The following is a 19250-nucleotide window of genomic DNA, read 5'->3' as shown; positions in this document are numbered from 1 at the left end:
CATGTGTTAGTAAGACGAAGGTGTTAAGGATAGTGTCTCATGTGTTAGTAAGACGAAGGTGTTAAGGATAGTGTTTCATGTGTTAGTAAGACGAAGGTGTTAAGGATAGTGTCTCATGTGTAAGACGAAGGTGTTAAGGATAGTGTCTCATGTGTTAGTAAGATAAAGGTATTGAAGAGAGTGTCTTTCAGTAAGTGATCTATTGTCTACTTTCGACTTTATTTACTCTCGTGCTGATGGATGATTCCTCTTTACAAACTGCAGCTCGCTTTCCCTTCCTCTCATTTTTATAATCTCTCTCTCTCTCTCTCTCTCTCTCTCTCTCTCTCTCTCTCTCTCTCTCTCTCTCTCTCTCTCATTTTCGCCATTGTTCTCGTGGCGGTGTCTCAGATCTCCAGGCAGGCTTTCAACCCCCATTTATCCTGATAGGAGGCAACATGGGTCTCAGATGGGGCCAGTGAAAAAGTCCAGCACACTGAGAAGTCTCGAGGACATGCCGTCATGAAATTGGCGTGCAAGTCCTCGCACAGCCACCATTTACACACACACACACACGCCTCCACTACTGACACTCGAACTTGTGACCGCCCGCTGAGCGAGGGCATCGCGTGTCTCAGCTTCGAATAGGCCATCTGTGTTTTCACTCAGTGTCCAGTGCGTGGCTATCCTGTTTTTTGAATTCACAGCTGCAGGTTCGAGTCTCACTGTTGGAGGTGTTTTGCCTGTTTCATAATTCAGTACTGACCTTTGGCCCACCAGCCGGTAATGACAGATGTCGTCTGCAACACAACGCCTTCGTCAGGTCTCGAGACGCAGTGGTTCTCAAACGACGAAGAGATTGAGTTCCTTCACACATTACGATGGTGGTGGTCCTCAACAGTGACTGATATTCTGGGAGGAGAGGAGCGCCACATAGATACACATATTAGAAGTAGATCAACTGTACACATCAGAAAGAACCACTGCCTCAAGAGTCTTAAGTTATTCTTTTTCTTTGGTATGATTGAACAGTATCTTTCTGGACTTTAGGTATCATGTGAACCTCAGTCATCAGGTCGTAGAGTAAATAAAGCTTATCCTTCATGTTCAGCCTCATACAGATAGCTGTAACGCCAGTTCATGTAGTATACCAACATGTACCGTAGATTAGTCTACCAACTGAACCTGTTTCGCTGTTTGGTGTTCGAATGAATTTTTTTTTTTTTTGTCATATCTCGTATACCAACTTAACCAGCGCTACCAGTTCATGTATTCTCCCTTGACCTCTGTCACCGACTGGCTCACTAAATGTACACTCGTCTTCCCAGTTCATCTACGAGTCGGAGAAGCCCAACGCGCACAACGTACTACTGCAGCAGATCCACCGTGGCGTGAAGCTCCGGAGGGTCAAGACCAACGACAGGAGCAGGCCAGACTTCAAGGCTCTGGGTCAGTTGTGTGTGTGTTGAGAGAGAGAGAGAGAGAGAGAGAGAGAGAGAGAGAGAGAGAGAGAGAGAATCTTGAACCTTCTCCATGTGGTCTAATGGTAAAATGTCTTATTAAGTAACGCTAGGCTAGGTTTTATTAAGTTCTTCGTGTTCATATTCTGCATATATACCTTGTTTATTCTCCAGAAATTCATCACGAATTAACCGTTGCTTTCCTTCTTTCATCGGTCGTTTTACTTTACTTCTTTCATGAGTCAGTTCCTTTAATTTTTTTCTTTTGCTCCAGGTCTGCGCAAGTTACGTCGTCAAATCACGATCGAAGAGAAGAACAAGCACCCGGACCCGTTGGAGCAAATGCCTTCTTCGTCCGACGAAGAAGAGGACATTGACAAGATGAGAGACGACCTTCAAGCCACCAAGGGACAGCTGGAGGACGAAATCAAAAGGAGGAAAAAGATAGAAAGAGAAAACAAGATACTGAAGATTGACATCGAAGGTCTGCAGGCACAGATCAAGAAGCTAAAACGACAGCTGAAGGAAGCAGGTGTGTCAAACCCCAAGCCGATGATGAACGGAGAGGCGGATGAAATCGTCCCCAAACTCGAAAAATCCATGAGTAAACTGCGGATGCGGGAGGACGAAGCCCTGGACTTCTCTGAACTAGACACTCTGGAGACGGAAATCAACAACCTGAAGGGACAAGTGGATGCCTACAAGAAACAGTCCGACGATTACCTCAAGAAGTACGACGAAGCCACTCAGAAGCTGATCGTGTCGGAGAACTCGGCTGCCGAGTGGGAACTGCGTGGAAACTACTACGAGAAGAAGTACAAAGCCCTGCAGAAAGAGCAGAGCATCGCTTTGCCAGACATCGAAACTGTAGGAATTCAAACGGACCCCTCAGAGTTCCTGGAGCCTCCGCCGCCATCCCCATCAGATGGAGAGGATCTCAGACCCTTCCCGGTGCCTTCAAAGTCTGGGTCACGCAGGAGCTTCGCCTCATCGTTCAACAGAATGGAATGTTTCAGGGAAGAAGAGGAGGACGACGACGACGATGACGAGGAGGATGAGGAGTCTGAAGAAGAGGAGGAGGAGGAGGAAGAAGAAGAAGAGGAGGAGGAGGAAGAAGAGGTAGAAGGTGAGGACGAGGAAAAAGTAGCGGAGAGAAGAGCTGAGAACGCTGCAAAGAAGAAAGAAAAAGAACTGAAGCAATGGCGAAATAAACTCGACCACATAATGGAGAAAGAGGAAACGGTGCGGAAGGAGAGGAGCAATCTGAGGGAGAGAATAAAACAGTATTTCCGAGACATGAAGACCGAGAGAGAGAATTACTTGAAGACGAAGCTGGAAGTCGATGAAATGATTTCAATGTTGAAAGAGGACGCTGACGAGGACGAAGACGAGGAAGACAGTGAAGATGACGAGGAGGACGAAGAAGAGGAGGCGACTAAAGAAGACGGAGACGGGTCGTTGCTGAACGGTAGTCTGAAACCCAAAAAGCTCAAGAAGAGAAAGAAAGTAAGACTCAATGCGGACGGTGAGGTGGAGGAGGAGGAAGACGAAGACGAGGAAGCCCTAGACGACCTTTCCGCCTTCGATGAACCCGTGTGGAAGGAATCCGATCACGAGGAGAGTGACTCTGAGGACGAAGAGGCAGACTTTGAGGCCAGATTAGAGTATCTCCAAGAGCGAACGCAGGAACACGAACTCCGCATGAACGCCGTGAAAAAAGACAACTACATGTTGAAGTCGCAGTTGGAGCGGTGTGACGAGATGCTGGCCGTCGAGAAGAGAAGACACAAGAGACTGGATGAAGAGCTACACATAATGTTATCCGAGATATCGTAGCTTTCCCTAAACTGTATGAATGGTAAGTGTTAGCGTTAGGAGGTACTGGGGTCAGTCAGATTCTATTATTTTAGATTTTCATTTACCGGGGGACGGGGATATATATATTTAGGGGACATCTGCTTCATTAGTCAGTAAGGATTACTTATGTACAAGCTTATCTATGACGGGATGACTGAAGGGCGAAGTGTGATCTGACAGAGATGCCGTCGGCTTCTTGCCCAGCGACACTTCGTCGGAATGAATGGTGACGACGCTGTCTACTTGGTGTAGTGATTGCGCGCGTGTGCGTGTGTGTGTGTGCGTGTGCTCGCGCGCATGGCATTCTAGATGCATTACTTTTCATAACACGCGAAGACCGGCTGTCATTTTCCTTGCAGCTCGGTCTTCCTCATGACCAAAACCAATCACTCGAGAGTTCTGCCTGGTGCTGCTCCTGCTAGTCTGTGATGAGCAAGCATTGCTAGGTGTAGACTAGTGCTCCGTGGAGGGTAAACGCCTGACCTGCCGGTTTCCAGGACCTGTTGCTTCCTATCCTCAACATTTCTCTGTAAATTTGATCGTCAGAAATTGTAATTATATATACATAATACATATATATATATATATATTTTTTTTTTCCCCTGGATCGCCAAGTGTCGGTGATCAACACAGTCACCCTCAGTCCGTCTTGCGCCGTGTGAGTGCTTCCAGAGGTGGGGGGAGGATGGATGTGAGTTCGCCAAGAGTGAGTATGCGAGGTTTGCAAGTCTGCGACTCGTAACATTCTCATGGGTGAAATTATGTTCCTCTGGCGACGCTGCTTCCCCGATGGAGGGAGAGGGGCTGCGCTGTGGGTAGGTGGGGTTCCTAGCAAGCGCTTCTAAGATGTTGGTGATGAAGCCGTGATTCAAGTCCTTGTTTAATATGCATGAAATAGTAAGAAAAAATATATATATATACATATATAAACAAATAGATTATAAAGCTAAAATAAAGTATCATTACAAAAAGACATGTCTTGAAGTTTTATTTATGTGTATCAATGCCTACCTTGTGTGCCTCATATATCTTCCAGTGAGTCTGCGAAATATTATTATTTTATCACAAAAATGGAAAAAAATGCCATTGAGAGTTTTTAACGTTAAAAGAACCTTAATCTCTCTCTCTCTCTCTCTCTCTCTCTCTCTCTCTCTCTCTCTCTCTCTCTCTCTCTCTCTCTCTCCATCCAATAAGACCTCTTGATTGGGTTATGTTATTTGCCCATGTCATGACGGTCACTTAAAAAAAAAAATGTCCAGATAGTTTTCCTTGTCTTGAAGGTTCTTCACTTCGCCCAAACTCTTCATATCCACATCAGGAAGCTTTCCTTGCAAGCAAGTACTTCCAAGAAGGTTACTTACGAACATAAGAGCAGTGTAGGACTGAGGACACTACTACATTGGAGAACTCACTACACACCCAACCCACACTGAGAATGAATCTTACACCATCACTCAGTATTCTCAAAGCCGGAAAGTTTTTGAGCAGTTCTGTCGCTATCTCTGTCATCAACCAGCTCCTGCCGACCGGAGTGTATCATCAGTCAGCCCCATGCGGAGGACAGTGTCAAAAGACTGGTAGGTCTTTCACGTCCTCAAAGATTCGTAAATAATTTCCCTTGTCTTTTTCTTTCTCCGCTTCATAATTCTTTCTTTATTCCAATTAAGGCCCAGCCTTAATGTGGACTTTTATCCGTGACTGGAGCCTTTAACATAAAATGAAAAAACGCCTTTTGGAAATCAAAATAAATCACATCAACATAGTCCTTTTCTCTCAGCACTTTTTGCATGTTCTCCTAAGTACTCTGGAAAAAAAAAACTTGCATAAAGACCTTTTGGAGCACAATCCATGATGGTTTTAACCGAGACATGACCATCTTCAAGATGGGTCAGGAATCTTTATCTTATCAGTTTTTTAATCACTTTACAGAGACCTAAAGTCAAACTGGTCTATAGAAAAGCGGATCTAAATTCGCTCCTTTCTTATCAACAGGCGTCATATTAGCTAACCTTTAATCTTAAGGATAAACACACCAGTTGTAAGGGGCATTTCAGATATAATCTACAGAAATAAGGAAAAGGTATTGTAAACACTCCCACACAAACTTGGGCTGCGCACTTTGACTGTACCAGACGCTGAAGGAAGACTAAAATTTCTCCATTATCAACCATTGTTACACCATGGTAACAATGTCCTATGTTACCATGCGCCCCGTCACGCAATCAGATGAAGCACCATTCTCTAAGCCTACAAACTTAACCAGACACCCACACGACATCCTAGACCCTGTGGATCATCCTCGTACATCACAACATTACACCATCTTCGGAGGCGTTCAAAATATCTGACGCTATCATCATATATGATCATGATTATTCTCATTTCGTTCGCATTATCCAATCTCTTTATATGTTCATCTAATTCCGTTGCGAGGATGTATATGAAGTGTGATGTTTATAGAGGACAGTTGATGCTATTAAGTGTATCACTAAACAAAAAATAAAGCTTTTTATGATAATGCGGAATTCAAACAGTGAGTAAGGTATATAGGTAAAAAAAAAAAAAGGAATTACTTAAACGGCAGGTTTTGGAATATGGTTGTTAAACCGGGAATATTCAAACGTTTGGAGTATCTCGGGGGAGTTATAGAATGAAATATTAATGGAATAAAGCTATTTTCAGAGTGGAAAAAATTGATACCATCACCTTTCTTGATATTATAATTATAATTATTTTATTATTATCATTATTATTATTATCATTATTATAAGTAAATGTAAGAATCCCTTCAGAACATCAGGAATTTGCTGGTCTGTGTACGAAATATACTTATTTTTTTTTACCGATTGAATATAAACGCAACTTTGTGGTTATGAAGGTTATGAATACACTTCGTAAGAAATTTGTTTTATTACGTGAATTGACCCACAAGATAACACTGGAGTAATTTCTAAGAAAAACAATCCAGTTATTTTTTCATGTATTATTATGTCCCCGCTGAGTTGCAGTCGTCAATTGTCTACCAGTACAACTAACATAAGCTTTAATTCTCTATATATTGGCAAAACTAAGCGACACCTCTGGACGCGCATTCAATGAATACTTTTGGGGGGAATCAGTACGATCAAACTGCCCAAATATCAAACCCCCTTCTCGACAGTGACCACCGGACAGCAGCGAGCTTCGCTGTGCTAGCCAGTAGGTCACCGACCACCGACCTGTTAACACCTGAACCTCGCCGCTCCTACAGGAATAAACCCGCTGTAAAGAAGGATCAAGGTTTAAAAGAGGTATTGTATTTTAGATACGTTGCATTAGGTATAACGTAGAAACGTGTACTTGTTTTTAAAAGTATATCACGACATAGAATGAGTTGTGTACCGTAGAAATTTAATCTCCAGGAAATATTGCCGTTGTTGAATTTTTATGTCCCGTTTTATATTCATTTCATATTAGGTATGATTCTTAGTCATTATCAGTTTACGTCTATTCTTTCTCGGTTGTTCATTGCACGTTAGGCTTCTGTGATATATATTTTTCAAGGAACTTTTTAGACGTTATGATTTGAAAAGAACTCGTATTGTTTCTAAATAGGCTTTGATGATGGATGTAATTACCGAAACGTACTAGGTAAAACCAAAGATAATCATCTAAGTCCTGGTGATTTTTTTATTAAATATATATATATATATATATATATATATATATATATATATATATATATATATGTGGGGATAGGGGAGAAAGAATGCTTCCGACGTTTTCCCTGAGTGTCGGAGAAAGCGACTAAAAGGGGAGGGAGCGGGGGGGGGGGGGGGGGGGGGGGGGCTGGAAATCCTTCCCTCCCCCTTTTTTTTTTTTTCAGTTTTCCAAAAGAGGAACAGAGAAGGGGGGCCAAGTGAGGATATTCCCTCAAAGGCTCAGTCCTCTGTTCTTAACGCACCTCGCTAACGCGGGAAATGGCAAATAGTAAGAATATGTATATATATATATATATATATATATATATATATATATATATATATATATATTGGAAAGGATCACAATTCTGCGTGTGATAAAGATGTGATTATTACACGAAAGTGCACCTGGGAACTTATCGTGTTTCATTTTCCCTGTGGTCTCATAGGAATATAGAGGTATAAGTTTGTTGAGTATTCCTGGTAAATTATATGGGAGGGTATTGATTGAGAGGGTGAAGGCATGTACAGAGCATCAGATTGGGGAAGAGCAGTGTGGTTTCAGAAGTGGTAGAGGATGTGTGGATCAGGTGTTTGCTTTGAAGAATGTATGTGAGAAATACTTAGAAAAGCAAATGGATTTGTATGTAGCATTTATGGATCTGGAGAAGGCATATGATAGAGTTGATAGAGATGCTCTGTGGAAGGTATTAAGAATATATGGTGTGGGAGGAAAGTTGTTAGAAGCAGTGAAAAGTTTTTATCGAGGATGTAAGGCATGTGTACGTGTAGGAAGAGAGGAAAGTGATTGGTTCTCAGTGAATGTAGGTTTGCGGCAGGGGTGTGTGATGTCTCCATGGTTGTTTAATTTGTTTATGGATGGGGTTGTTAGGGAGGTAAATGCAAGAGTTTTGGAAAGAGGGGCAAGTATGAAGTCTGTTGGGGATGAGAGAGCTTGGGAAGTGAGTCAGTTGTTGTTCGCTGATGATACAGCGCTGGTGGCTGATTCATGTGAGAAACTGCAGAAGCTGGTGACTGAGTTTGGAAAAGTGTGTGGAAGAAGAAAGTTAAGAGTAAATGTGAATAAGAGCAAGGTTATTAGGTACAGTAGGGTTGAGGGTCAAGTCAATTGGGAGGTGAGTTTGAATGGAGAAAAACTGGAGGAAGTGAAGTGTTTTAGATATCTGGGAGTGGATCTGGCAGCGGATGGAACCATGGAAGCGGAGGTGGATCATAGGGTGGGGGAGGGGGCGAAAATCCTGGGGGCCTTGAAGAATGTGTGGAAGTCGAGAACATTATCTCGGAAAGCAAAAATGGGTATGTTTGAAGGAATAGTGGTTCCAACAATGTTGTATGGTTGCGAGGCGTGGGCTATGGGTAGAGTTGTGCGCAGGAGGATGGATGTGCTGGAAATGAGATGTTTGAGGACAATGTGTGGTGTGAGGTGGTTTGATCGAGTGAGCAACGTAAGGGTAAGAGAGATGTGTGGAAATAAAAAGAGCGTGGTTGAGAGAGCAGAAGAGGGTGTTTTGAAGTGGTTTGGGCATATGGAGAGGATGAGTGAGGAAAGATTGACCAAGAGGATATATGTGTCGGAGGTGGAGGGAACAAGGAGAAGAGGGAGACCAAATTGGAGGTGGAAAGATGAGTGAAAAAGATTTTGTGTGATCGGGGCCTGAACATGCAGGAGGGTGAAAGGAGGGCAAGGAATAGAGTGAATTGGAGCGATGTGGTATACCGGGGTTGACGTGCTGTCAGTGGATTGAATCAAGGCATGTGAAGCGTCTGGGGTAAACCATGGAAAGCTGTGTAGGTATGTATATTTGCGTGTGTGGGCGTATGTATATACATGTGTATGGGGGGGGGGGGTTGGGCCATTTCTTTCGTCTGTTTCCTTGCGCTACCTCGCAAACGCGGGAGACAGCGACAAAGTATAATAAAAAAAATAAATATATATATATATATATATATATATATATATATATATATATATATATATATATTGGAAAGGATCACAGTTGAGCGCGTGATCGAGTATATTCCTATGAGTTCATGAGGAAATGAAACGCATTAAGTTCCCAAGGACACTTTCGTGTAATAATCACATCATGGGAGATACAAGAAATGTAAGTCAGTTGATATACAACGAAGGGACTCGGTTAGGACGCCATTTGGTAAACAAGTGACTTGCCCGAATGGAAGCCGGATGCGTTCAAATGTTGCCGGTAACATGTGTATTTTATCAATTATTTGGACGAGAGGGAAATGTTTACAAATTTTAGCTTTAAAGCTCTCCAATTTTCATAGACCTTCACTAATGTTAAAATTTTTTGTGGTACACATTAGTTAATTACCGAGATGGCATTACTCCAGTCAGTATAATCATGTTAGAATTGTCTATGAAAGATATTTTGCCGGGTAGATTGCTACCACATTTATCCCCAGAAATGTGCAGTTCACCTATGATGCTCCCCCGATGTAGAAAGAAGTTCTTATAGAAGAGTAGATAGAGGAAATTCTCCAAAAAAAAAGTTTATGTACTACCTCGATGTTGGTGTGTTAGGGGCTTTAAATGACTACGTGAAGGTGGGATAATTGCCAGAGTGGGATAATTGTATGCCCCCCCTTTTTTTAAGCATGGTTACATATATGTAGTCCACCTTAGGCTGTACTACACTCTGTACCAAGGAGAGGATGGACTTTGAAGTGAGTTCTTTTACGAGTCTGTCCCACATACTTTAAAGGAGTCTGTCCAGTCCCATCTCATCGCTCACTGCATATAGTGCAATTCATACGGAGAAACAATTTGACCACAAAGCCCCAACATTAATATAATGGAAAATGTGTGGATGTGCATGAAAATCAGGCTCTTAAGAGATGAGCGCACATCATTGAGTCCAGGCAAGAACTCAATGACGCTGCCATTGAAATCTGGTCCTCCATCACTTCGGTCTATATATATATATATATATATATATATATATATATATATAATTTCAAACTATTCGCCATTTCCCGCGTTAGCGAGGTAGCGTTAAGAAGAGGACTGGGCCTTTGGGGGAATATCCTCACCTGGCCCCCTTCTGTTCCTTCTTTTTTTGGGGAAAAATATATATATATATATATATATATATATATATATATATATATATATATATATATATATATATATATATATTCACTGGATGCCTCTATTCCCCAACGAATTGGACAGGTTTTGAGAACCAATGGATCCATTATCAAAAACTGAGGTAATCAAGATCTTATTCTCTCTAATTATCTCGATATGATGCTTTTAGTTTGAGTAACTGAATTATTGAAGAAAGTATTGTCTGCCATTGTGCGGAAATACTTTTGGCTAGTGAAGGTAATATATGTTTGAAATTGTCGGTATAAAGAATATTTTTCATCCTGAACTTGATTCTGGGGTTGAAGTACATGTTGGGGGACATTAAAGCCTGTACATAGTTTACCAATGGTTAATCTTTTAGAAGATTGTTATTATTTGGTTCGTGTTTATTGTGCCAGCCTGGGAAAGCATAGATATATTTACCGTGATTATTTGAAGTATACATATCTAATTTTATCTTATTTCAATTATAAGAATTTTTTTTTGGGGGGGGGGCTAAATACTCCTTGAACTATTCCCTTCAATTTTAGGCAATTTTGCTTGAAAACCTCAGTCGAAGGACTATTTTTCTTGCTGAATTCAAATTTGGGGTTGAAAAATATTGGGGGAAATTTAGGCTTGTATAAAGTAATTGATGGTTACCCTTTTATAAGTTTGTGATTAACGGGTTCGTATTTAATGTCAGATTAGGGAAGCATTGAGATTATTTCCATGATTATTTGAAATGTACAAGTGATTCATTGCCATTTTTCGATTTCAAAAAAAAAAATGTTTTTGGGTTAAAAAATTCCCAGTACTAATTACCTGCAGTTTTCTTATATTTTTGTGAGAATAGATTTGCCTAAAAATCTCCATAAGGATTTTTTCATGCTGAATTCGTATCTTGGGTTAAAGTATATGTTGAGGGGATGTTAAGGCTTATAGATAAGTAATCACTAGTTTCTCTTTTAGATATATTGTGTTTATTCGGTTTGTATTAATTGGGTATATATCAGCTTCGGGAAGCATTGACATAATTTTTGTGATTTCAAATACAGAAGAGTTCAATGCGCCATAATGGTCTTGTAACTAAAAGGTTTTTGGCCTCAAAAATTTCCTGAACTATTATTGCCTGCAATTTTTTATTCTTATTTTTCTGTGGGTAATAGATTAGCTTGAAAACCTCATTATTAAGACTATTTTTCATGCTGAATTCGAATCTTGGGGTTGAATATATACGTTTGGGAACATTAAGCACTGTATATAAGTAATTAATGGTTTCTCTTAGCAGACTGTGATTATTCGATTCGTAATTATTAGGTATCTGTCGGCTTGGGGAAACATCATTAGATTTTAACGTGATTATTTCAAGTATGGAAAGAAAAGTTTCATTGTCATATTTGAATTTCAAAAAGATTTTTTTTTTGGGGGGGGGCTTAAACATTCCTTGAACATGTCATTTTTGGTGAGCGTAATAGATATGCTTTAAATTTCAGTATGAGGATTACTTTCCATGCTCGAATCTGAGGTTGAAATATGTTTTGGGGGGATATTAAGGAGATTCTATGATTATTCTCTAGTTCGTCTTTGTTGGGTATCTCTGCCGGCTTGGAGGAATAGATATTTTGTGATTTCAAGTATAGAAGTATTTCATTGTCATATTTCAGTTTTCAAACAAAAAGGTTTTTGGCCTAAAAAGTTCCCTTCAATACTTATATATATGTTCATGGTAATGAATTTTCTTAACCCTCATAAGGAGGATTATTTCATGCTGATTTGGAATCTGGGGTTGAAATATATGTTAAATGACATTAAGGCCTGTAAATAAGTAATCAATTGTTGCTTTTAGTTTTTCTATATTACTCGGGTTGTGTTTTTTGGCTTTGTGTGCTTAGGAAAGAATGACTATATTTCCGTAATTATTTCAAGTATAAAAGCATTTTATTATTAAGGTTGAGTGGATGAGGGTGAAAGAAGACACTTCGAGATGACTAGAGCACTTGTTTACCAAATGGTGTCCTAATTATGTTTCTTCGTTGTATATCAACTGACTGCTAAATTTCATGCATTGCCCATGATGTGATTATTACATGAAAGTGCACTTGGGAACTTGTTTCATTTCCTCGTGGACTCGAAGGAATGTACTTGATCACGTACTCAATTGTGATCCTTTCCAGCATGGGTACCATACGGCTCTTCTACTTTCCTGCAAGCTCTCCTGGACGTTCTCCATTACTGCTTTCTCCAAATCGTTGGTCAAGACCCATAAGCTAAAGTTACGATTTGGATTCCTCAAGAGAGGCCTTGATGAACAAGTGGTGCCAAGATCTGCCCTCCTACCCCAATCATTGTTGCAGTTGTCTGGTCAGCCATTTGAGATTTTCAAAATCTTAAAGAAATAAATTGAACTGAAGAAAATTGAAGTGCAGGAAGCCTTTCGCATTTCAAGAGAAGAAAACGCCATTTCAAGTGGCTTTACCAACACAATGGAAGAGCCATATGTTGGACTACTCCAATAACAAATTAAGAAGGGAACGGAATAGACTTCAACGGAAATGGAAATGTAAGTTGGACTATCTCGTTGAAAACGGTGGTTGGACTAAGAACATAAACCCTTCCTTTGTGATAAACCTGTCCTGTAAACAACTGGACAAAGATTTATTTGTGTGAGCTGGGCAATCATTAAGTTTTGTCTGTTCTATCAAAGTAGCCAGCTGTGTTATCAGTCTTGCTGTAATACAGAAATACAGTAAATTATCTAATGATTAATATCTGTGAAGGTTTAGTGTATTCCAGTTTGTCGAAGTCAGTGGATCCTAATTGCCCAAAAAGGTTTATAAGAGCTATTAATAATTTAGAATAATATTACTAAAACAGATAAGGCTAACCCAGTTGATTTTGAACAAAAGTAATTGTCTAAAATTAATGATATTTTAAGTGATGACCCAACATAAACTTTGTAAGAATCCCCTAGAAGCAGTTAATTCTCATTCTCGTTTTGATGAAGTGCTTGTTGAAAGGTAATTGTTCTCCAATAGTGTTTGTCATCTTTGTCCCCTTCATTGCCATATATGTATGGACTTTTCAAAACACACAAACTAAATTTTCCAGCAAGACCCATAGTGAGGCATATGATGGAGTTGATAGAGATGCTCTGTGGAAGGTATTAAGAATATATGGTGTGGGAGGCAAGTTGTTAGAAGCAGTGAAAAGCTTTTATCGAGGATGTAAGGCATGTGTAACGTGTAGGAAGAGAGGAAAGTGATTGGTTCTCAGTGAATGTAGGTGTGCGGCAGGGATGTGTGATGTCTCCATGGTTGTTTAATTTGTTTATGGATGGGGTTGTTAGGGAAGTGAATGCATTTTGGAAAGAGGGGCAAGTATGCAGTCTGTTGTGGATGAGGGAGCTTGGGAAGCGAGTCAGTTATTGTTCGCTGATGATACAGCACTGGTGGCTGATTCCTGTGACAAACTGCAGAAGCTGGTAACTGAGTTTGGTAAAGTGTGTGAAAGAAGAAAGCTGAGAGTAAATGTGAATAAGAGCAAGGTTATTAGGTACAGTAGGGTTGAGGGACAAGTCAAATGGGAGGCAAGTTTGAATGGAGAAAAACTGGAGGAAGTGAAGTGTTTTAGATATCTGGGAGTGGGTCTGGCAGCAGATGGAAACACAAGTGAATCATAGGGTGGGGGAGGGAGCGAAAGTTCTGGGAGCGTTGAAAAATGTGTGGAAGTCGAAAACATTATCTCGGAAAGCAAAAATGGGTGTGTTTGAAGAAATAGTGGTTCCAACAATGTTATATGGTTGTGAGGCGTGGGCTATGGATATAGTTGTGCAGAGGAGGGTTGATGTGCTGGAAATGAGATGTTTGAGGAATATGTGGTGTGAGGTGGTTCAATCGAGTAAGTAATAATAGGGTAAGAGAGATGTGTGGTAATAAAAAGAGTGTGGTTGAGAGACCAGAAGAGGATGTTTTGAAATGGTTTGGTCATATGGAGAGAATGCATGAAGAAAGATTGACCAAGAGGATATATGTGTCAGAGCTGGAGGGAACGAGGAGAAGTGGGAGACTAAATTGGAGATGGAAAGATGGAGTGAAAAAGATTTTGAGTGATCGGGGCCTGAACATGCAGGAGGGTGAAAGGCGTGCAAGGAATAGTGAATTGGAATGATGTGGTATACTGGGGTCGACATGCTGTCAGTGGATTGAACCAGGGCATGTGAAACGTCTGGGGTAAACCATGGAAAGTTCTGTGGAGCCTGGATGTGGAAAGAGACCTGTGGTTTCAGCGCATTATTACATGACAGCTAGAGACTGAGTGTGAACAAATGTAGCCTTTGTTGTCTTTCCCTAGCGATGCTTCGCGCACATTTGGGGGAGGGGGTTGTTATTTCATGTGTGGCGGGGTGGCGATGGGAATGAATAAGGGCAGACAGTTTGAATTATGTACATGTGTATATATGTATATGTCTGTGTGTGTACATATATGTATACGTTGAGATATATAGTTATGTATATTTGCGTGTGTGGACGTGTGTATGTGGGTGGGTTGGGCCATTCCTTTTCTGTTTCCTTGCGCTACCTCACTAATGCGGGAGACAGCGACAAAGCAAAATAAAATAATAAAATGAAATATATATATATTTATTTTAGGGAGAATAAAAAGATGTTCTGGAAGGAGGTAAATAAAGTGCGTAAGACAAGGGAGCAAATGGGAACTTCAGTGAAGGGCGCAAATGGGGAGGTGATAACAAGTAGTGGTGATGTGAGAAGGAGATGGAGTGAGTATTTTGAAGGTTTGTTGAATGTGTTTGATGATAGAGTGGCAGATATAGGGTGTTTTGGTCGAGGTGGTGTGCAAAGTGAGAGGGTTAGGGAAAATGATTTGGTAAACAGAGAAGAGGTAGTGAAAGCTTTGCGGAAGATGAAAGCCGGCAAGGCAGCAGGTTTGGATGGTATTGCAGTGGAATTTATTAAAAAAGGGGGTGACTGTATTGTTGACTGGTTGGTAAGGTTATTTAATGTATGTATGACTCATGGTGAGGTGCCTGAGGATTGGCGGAATGCGTGCATAGTGCCATTGTACAAAGGCAAAGGGGATAAGAGTGAGTGCTCAAATTACAGAGGTATAAGTTTGTTGAGTATTCCTGGTAAATTATATGGGAGGGTATTGATTGAGAGGGTGAAGGCATGTACAGAGCATCAGATTGGGGAAGAGCAGTGTGGTTTCAGAAGTGGTAGAGGATGTGTGGATCAGGTGTTTGCTTTGAAGAATGTATGTGAGAAATACTTAGAAAAGCAAATGGATTTGTATGTAGCATTTATGGATCTGGAGAAGGCATATGATAGAGTTGATAGAGATGCTCTGTGGAAGGTATTAAGAATATATGGTGTGGGAGGAAAGTTGTTAGAAGCAGTGAAAAGTTTTTATCGAGGATGTAAGGCATGTGTACGTGTAGGAAGAGAGGAAAGTGATTGGTTCTCAGTGAATGTAGGTTTGCGGCAGGGGTGTGTGATGTCTCCATGGTTGTTTAATTTGTTTATGGATGGGGTTGTTAGGGAGGTAAATGCAAGAGTTTTGGAAAGAGGGGCAAGTATGAAGTCTGTTGGGGATGAGAGAGCTTGGGAAGTGAGTCAGTTGTTGTTCGCTGATGATACAGCGCTGGTGGCTGATTCATGTGAGAAACTGCAGAAGCTGGTGACTGAGTTTGGTAAAGTGTGTGGAAGAAGAAAGTTAAGAGTAAATGTGAATAAGAGCAAGGTTATTAGGTACAGTAGGGTTGAGGGTCAAGTCAATTGGGAGGTGAGTTTGAATGGAGAAAAACTGGAGGAAGTGAAGTGTTTTAGATATCTGGGAGTGGATCTGGCAGCGGATGGAACCATGGAAGCGGAAGTGGATCATAGGGTGGGGGAGGGGGCGAAAATTCTGGGGGCCTTGAAGAATGTGTGGAAGTCGAGAACATTATCTCGGAAAGCAAAAATGGGTATGTTTGAAGGAATAGTGGTTCCAACAATGTTGTATGGTTGCGAGGCGTGGGCTATGGATAGAGTTGTGCGCAGGAGGATGGATGTGCTGGAAATGAGATGTTTGAGGACAATGTGTGGTGTGAGGTGGTTTGATCGAGTGAGTAACGTAAGGGTAAGAGAGATGTGTGGAAATAAAAAGAGCGTGGTTGAGAGAGCAGAAGAGGGTGTTTTGAAGTGGTTTGGGCACATGGAGAGGATGAGTGAGGAAAGATTGACCAAGAGGATATATGTGTCGGAGGTGGAGGGAACGAGGAGAAGAGGGAGACCAAATTGGAGGTGGAAAGATGGAGTGAAAAAGATTTTGTGTGATCGGGGCCTGAACATGCAGGAGGGTGAAAGGAGGGCAAGGAATAGAGTGAATTGGAGCGATGTGGTATACCGGGGTTGACGTGCTGTCAGTGGATTGAATCAAGGCATGTGAAGCCTCTGGGGTAAACCATGGAAAGCTGTGTAGGTATGTATATTTGCGTGTGTGGACGTATGTATATACATGTGTATGGGGGGGGGTTGGGCCATTTCTTTCGTCTGTTTCCTTGCGCTACCTCGCAAACGCGGGAGACAGCGACAAAGTATAATAAATAAAAATAAATATATATTTATTATTATTTTTTTATTATACTTTGTCGCTGTCTCCCGCGTTTGCGAGGTAGCGCAAGGAAACAGACGAAAGAAATGGCCCAACCCCCCCCCATACACATGCATATACATACGTCCACACACGCAAATATACATACCTACACAGCTTTCCATGGTTTACTCCAGACGCTTCACATGCCTTGATTCAATCCACTGACAGCACGTCAACCCCGGTATACCACATCGCTCCAATTCACTCTATTCCTTGCCCTCCTTTCACCCTCCTGCATGTTCAGGCCCCGATCACACAAAATCTTTTTCACTCCATCTTTCCACCTCCAATTTGGTCTCCCTCTTCTCCTCGTTCCCTCCACCTCCGACACATATATCCTCTTGGTCAATCTTTCCTCACTCATTCTCTCCATGTGCCCAAACCACTTCAAAACACCCTCTTCTGCTCTCTCGACCACGCTCTTTTTATTTCCACACATCTCTCTTACCCTTACGTTACTCACTCGATCAAACCACCTCACACCACACATTGTCCTCAAACATCTCATTTCCAGCACATCCATCCTCCTGCGCACAACTCTATCCATAGCCCACGCCTCGCAACCATACAACATTGTTGGAACCACTATTCCTTCAAACATACCCATTTTTGCTTTCCGAGATAATGTTCTCGACTTCCACACATTCTTCAAGGCCCCCAGAATTTTCGCCCCCTCCCCCACCCTATGATCCACTTCCGCTTCCATGGTTCCATCCGCTGCCAGATCCACTCCCAGATATCTAAAACACTTCACTTCCTCCAGTTTTTCTCCATTCAAACTCACCTCCCAATTGACTTGACCCTCAACCCTACTGTACCTAATAACCTTGCTCTTATTCACATTTACTCTTAACTTTCTTCTTCCACACACTTTACCAAACTCAGTCACCAGCTTCTGCAGTTTCTCACATGAATCAGCCACCAGCGCTGTATCATCAGCGAACAACAACTGACTCACTTCCCCAGCTCTCTCATCCCCAACAGACTTCATACTTGCCCCTCTTTCCAAAACTCTTGCATTTACTTCCCTAACAACCCCATCCATAAACAAATTAAACAACCATGGAGACATCACACACCCCTGCCACAAACCTACATTCACTGAAAACCAATCACTTTCCTCTCTTCCTACACGTTACACATGCCTTACATCCTCGATAAAAACTTTTCACCGCTTCTAACAACTTTCCTCCCACACCATATATTCTTAATACCTTCCACAGAGCATCTTTATCAACTCTTATCATATGCCTTCTCCAGATCCATGAATGCTACATACAAATCCAGATATAGGGTGTTTTGGTCGAGGTGGTGTGCAAGGTGAGAGGGTTAGGGAAAATGATTTGGTAAACAGAGAAGAGGTAGTGAAAGCTTTGCGGAAGATGAAAGCCGGCAAGGCAGCAGGTTTGGATAGTATTGCAGTGGAATTTATTAAAAAAGGGGGTGACTGTATTGTTGACTGGTTGGTAAGGTTATTTAATGTATGTATGACTCATGGTGAGGTGCCTGAGGATTGGCGGAATGCGTGCATAGTGCCATTGTACAAAGGCAAAGGGGATAAGAGTGAGTGCTCAAATTACAGAGGTATAAGTTTGTTGAGTATTCCTGGTAAATTATATGGGAGGGTATTGATTGAGAGGGTGAAGGCATGTACAGAGCATCAGATTGGGGAAGAGCAGTGTGGTTTCAGAAGTGGTAGAGGATGTGTGGATCAGGTGTTTGCTTTGAAGAATGTATGTGAGAAATACTTAGAAAAGCAAATATATATATTTATTTATTTTATTTTGCTTTGTCGCTGTCTCCCGCGTTTGCGAGGTAGCGCAAGGAAACAGATGAAAGAAATGGCCCAACCCACCCCCATACACAATGTATATACATACACGTCCACACACGCAAATATATATACCTATACATCTCAATGTACACATATATATACACACACACACACACATACCTATATACCCATGCACACAATTCACACTGTCTGCCTTTATTCATTCCCATCGCCACCTCGCCACACATGGAATACCATCCCCCTCCCCCCTCATGTGTGCGAGGTAGCACTAGGAAAGGACAACAAAGGCCCCATTCGTTCACACTCAGTCTCTAGCTGTCATGCAATAATACCCAAAACCACAGCTCCCTTTCCACATCCAGGCCCCACACAACTTTCCATGGTTTACCCGACGCTTCACATGCCCTAATTCAAATCCACTGACAGCACGTCAACCCCGGTATACCACATCGATCCAATTCACTCTATTCCTTGCCCTCCTTTCACCCTCCTGCAAGTTCAGGCCCCGATCACACAAAATCTTTTTCACTCCATATTTCCACTTCCAATTTGGTCTCCCACTTCTCCTCGTTCCCTCCACCTCCGACACATATATCCTCTTGGTCAATCTTTCCTCACTCATTCTCTCCATGTGCCCAAACCATTTCAAAACACCCTCTTCTGCTCTCTCAACCACGCTCTTTTTATTTCCACACATCTCTCTTACCCTTACATTA

The 19250-nt window shown here is 41.6% G+C and overlaps 1 protein-coding gene and 1 long non-coding RNA gene across 51 annotated transcripts in view; both read left to right on the top strand.

The window, feature by feature from the left end:
- The window catches only part of LOC139755057 (uncharacterized), a 180179-nt gene extending 175912 nt beyond the window's left edge, over positions 1 to 4267 (top strand). For 49 of the 50 annotated variants that reach the window (XM_071673110.1, XM_071673103.1, XM_071673109.1 and 46 more), the window contains 2 exons: positions 1308 to 1428; positions 1714 to 4267. In XM_071673110.1, the coding sequence (XP_071529211.1) occupies positions 1308 to 1428; positions 1714 to 3275 (1683 nt within the window). In that variant the 3' untranslated portion in view covers positions 3276 to 4267. The remainder of the gene's footprint in view (positions 1 to 1307; positions 1429 to 1713) is intronic. The other variant, XM_071673066.1, reaches the window with a different exon arrangement.
- Positions 4268 to 6412: 2145 nt separating this feature from the next.
- LOC139754909 (uncharacterized) lies at positions 6413 to 12854 on the top strand. The gene is made up of 2 exons (XR_011713978.1): positions 6413 to 6586; positions 12263 to 12854. It is a non-coding gene; the product is annotated as an uncharacterized lncRNA (long non-coding RNA).
- Positions 12855 to 19250: the final 6396 nt, after the last annotated feature.

This window comes from Panulirus ornatus, chromosome 18, assembly GCF_036320965.1.
Source record: "Panulirus ornatus isolate Po-2019 chromosome 18, ASM3632096v1, whole genome shotgun sequence".
NCBI lineage: Eukaryota > Metazoa > Arthropoda > Malacostraca > Decapoda > Palinuridae > Panulirus > Panulirus ornatus.
This window is presented reverse-complemented; position numbering and strand designations above follow the sequence as displayed.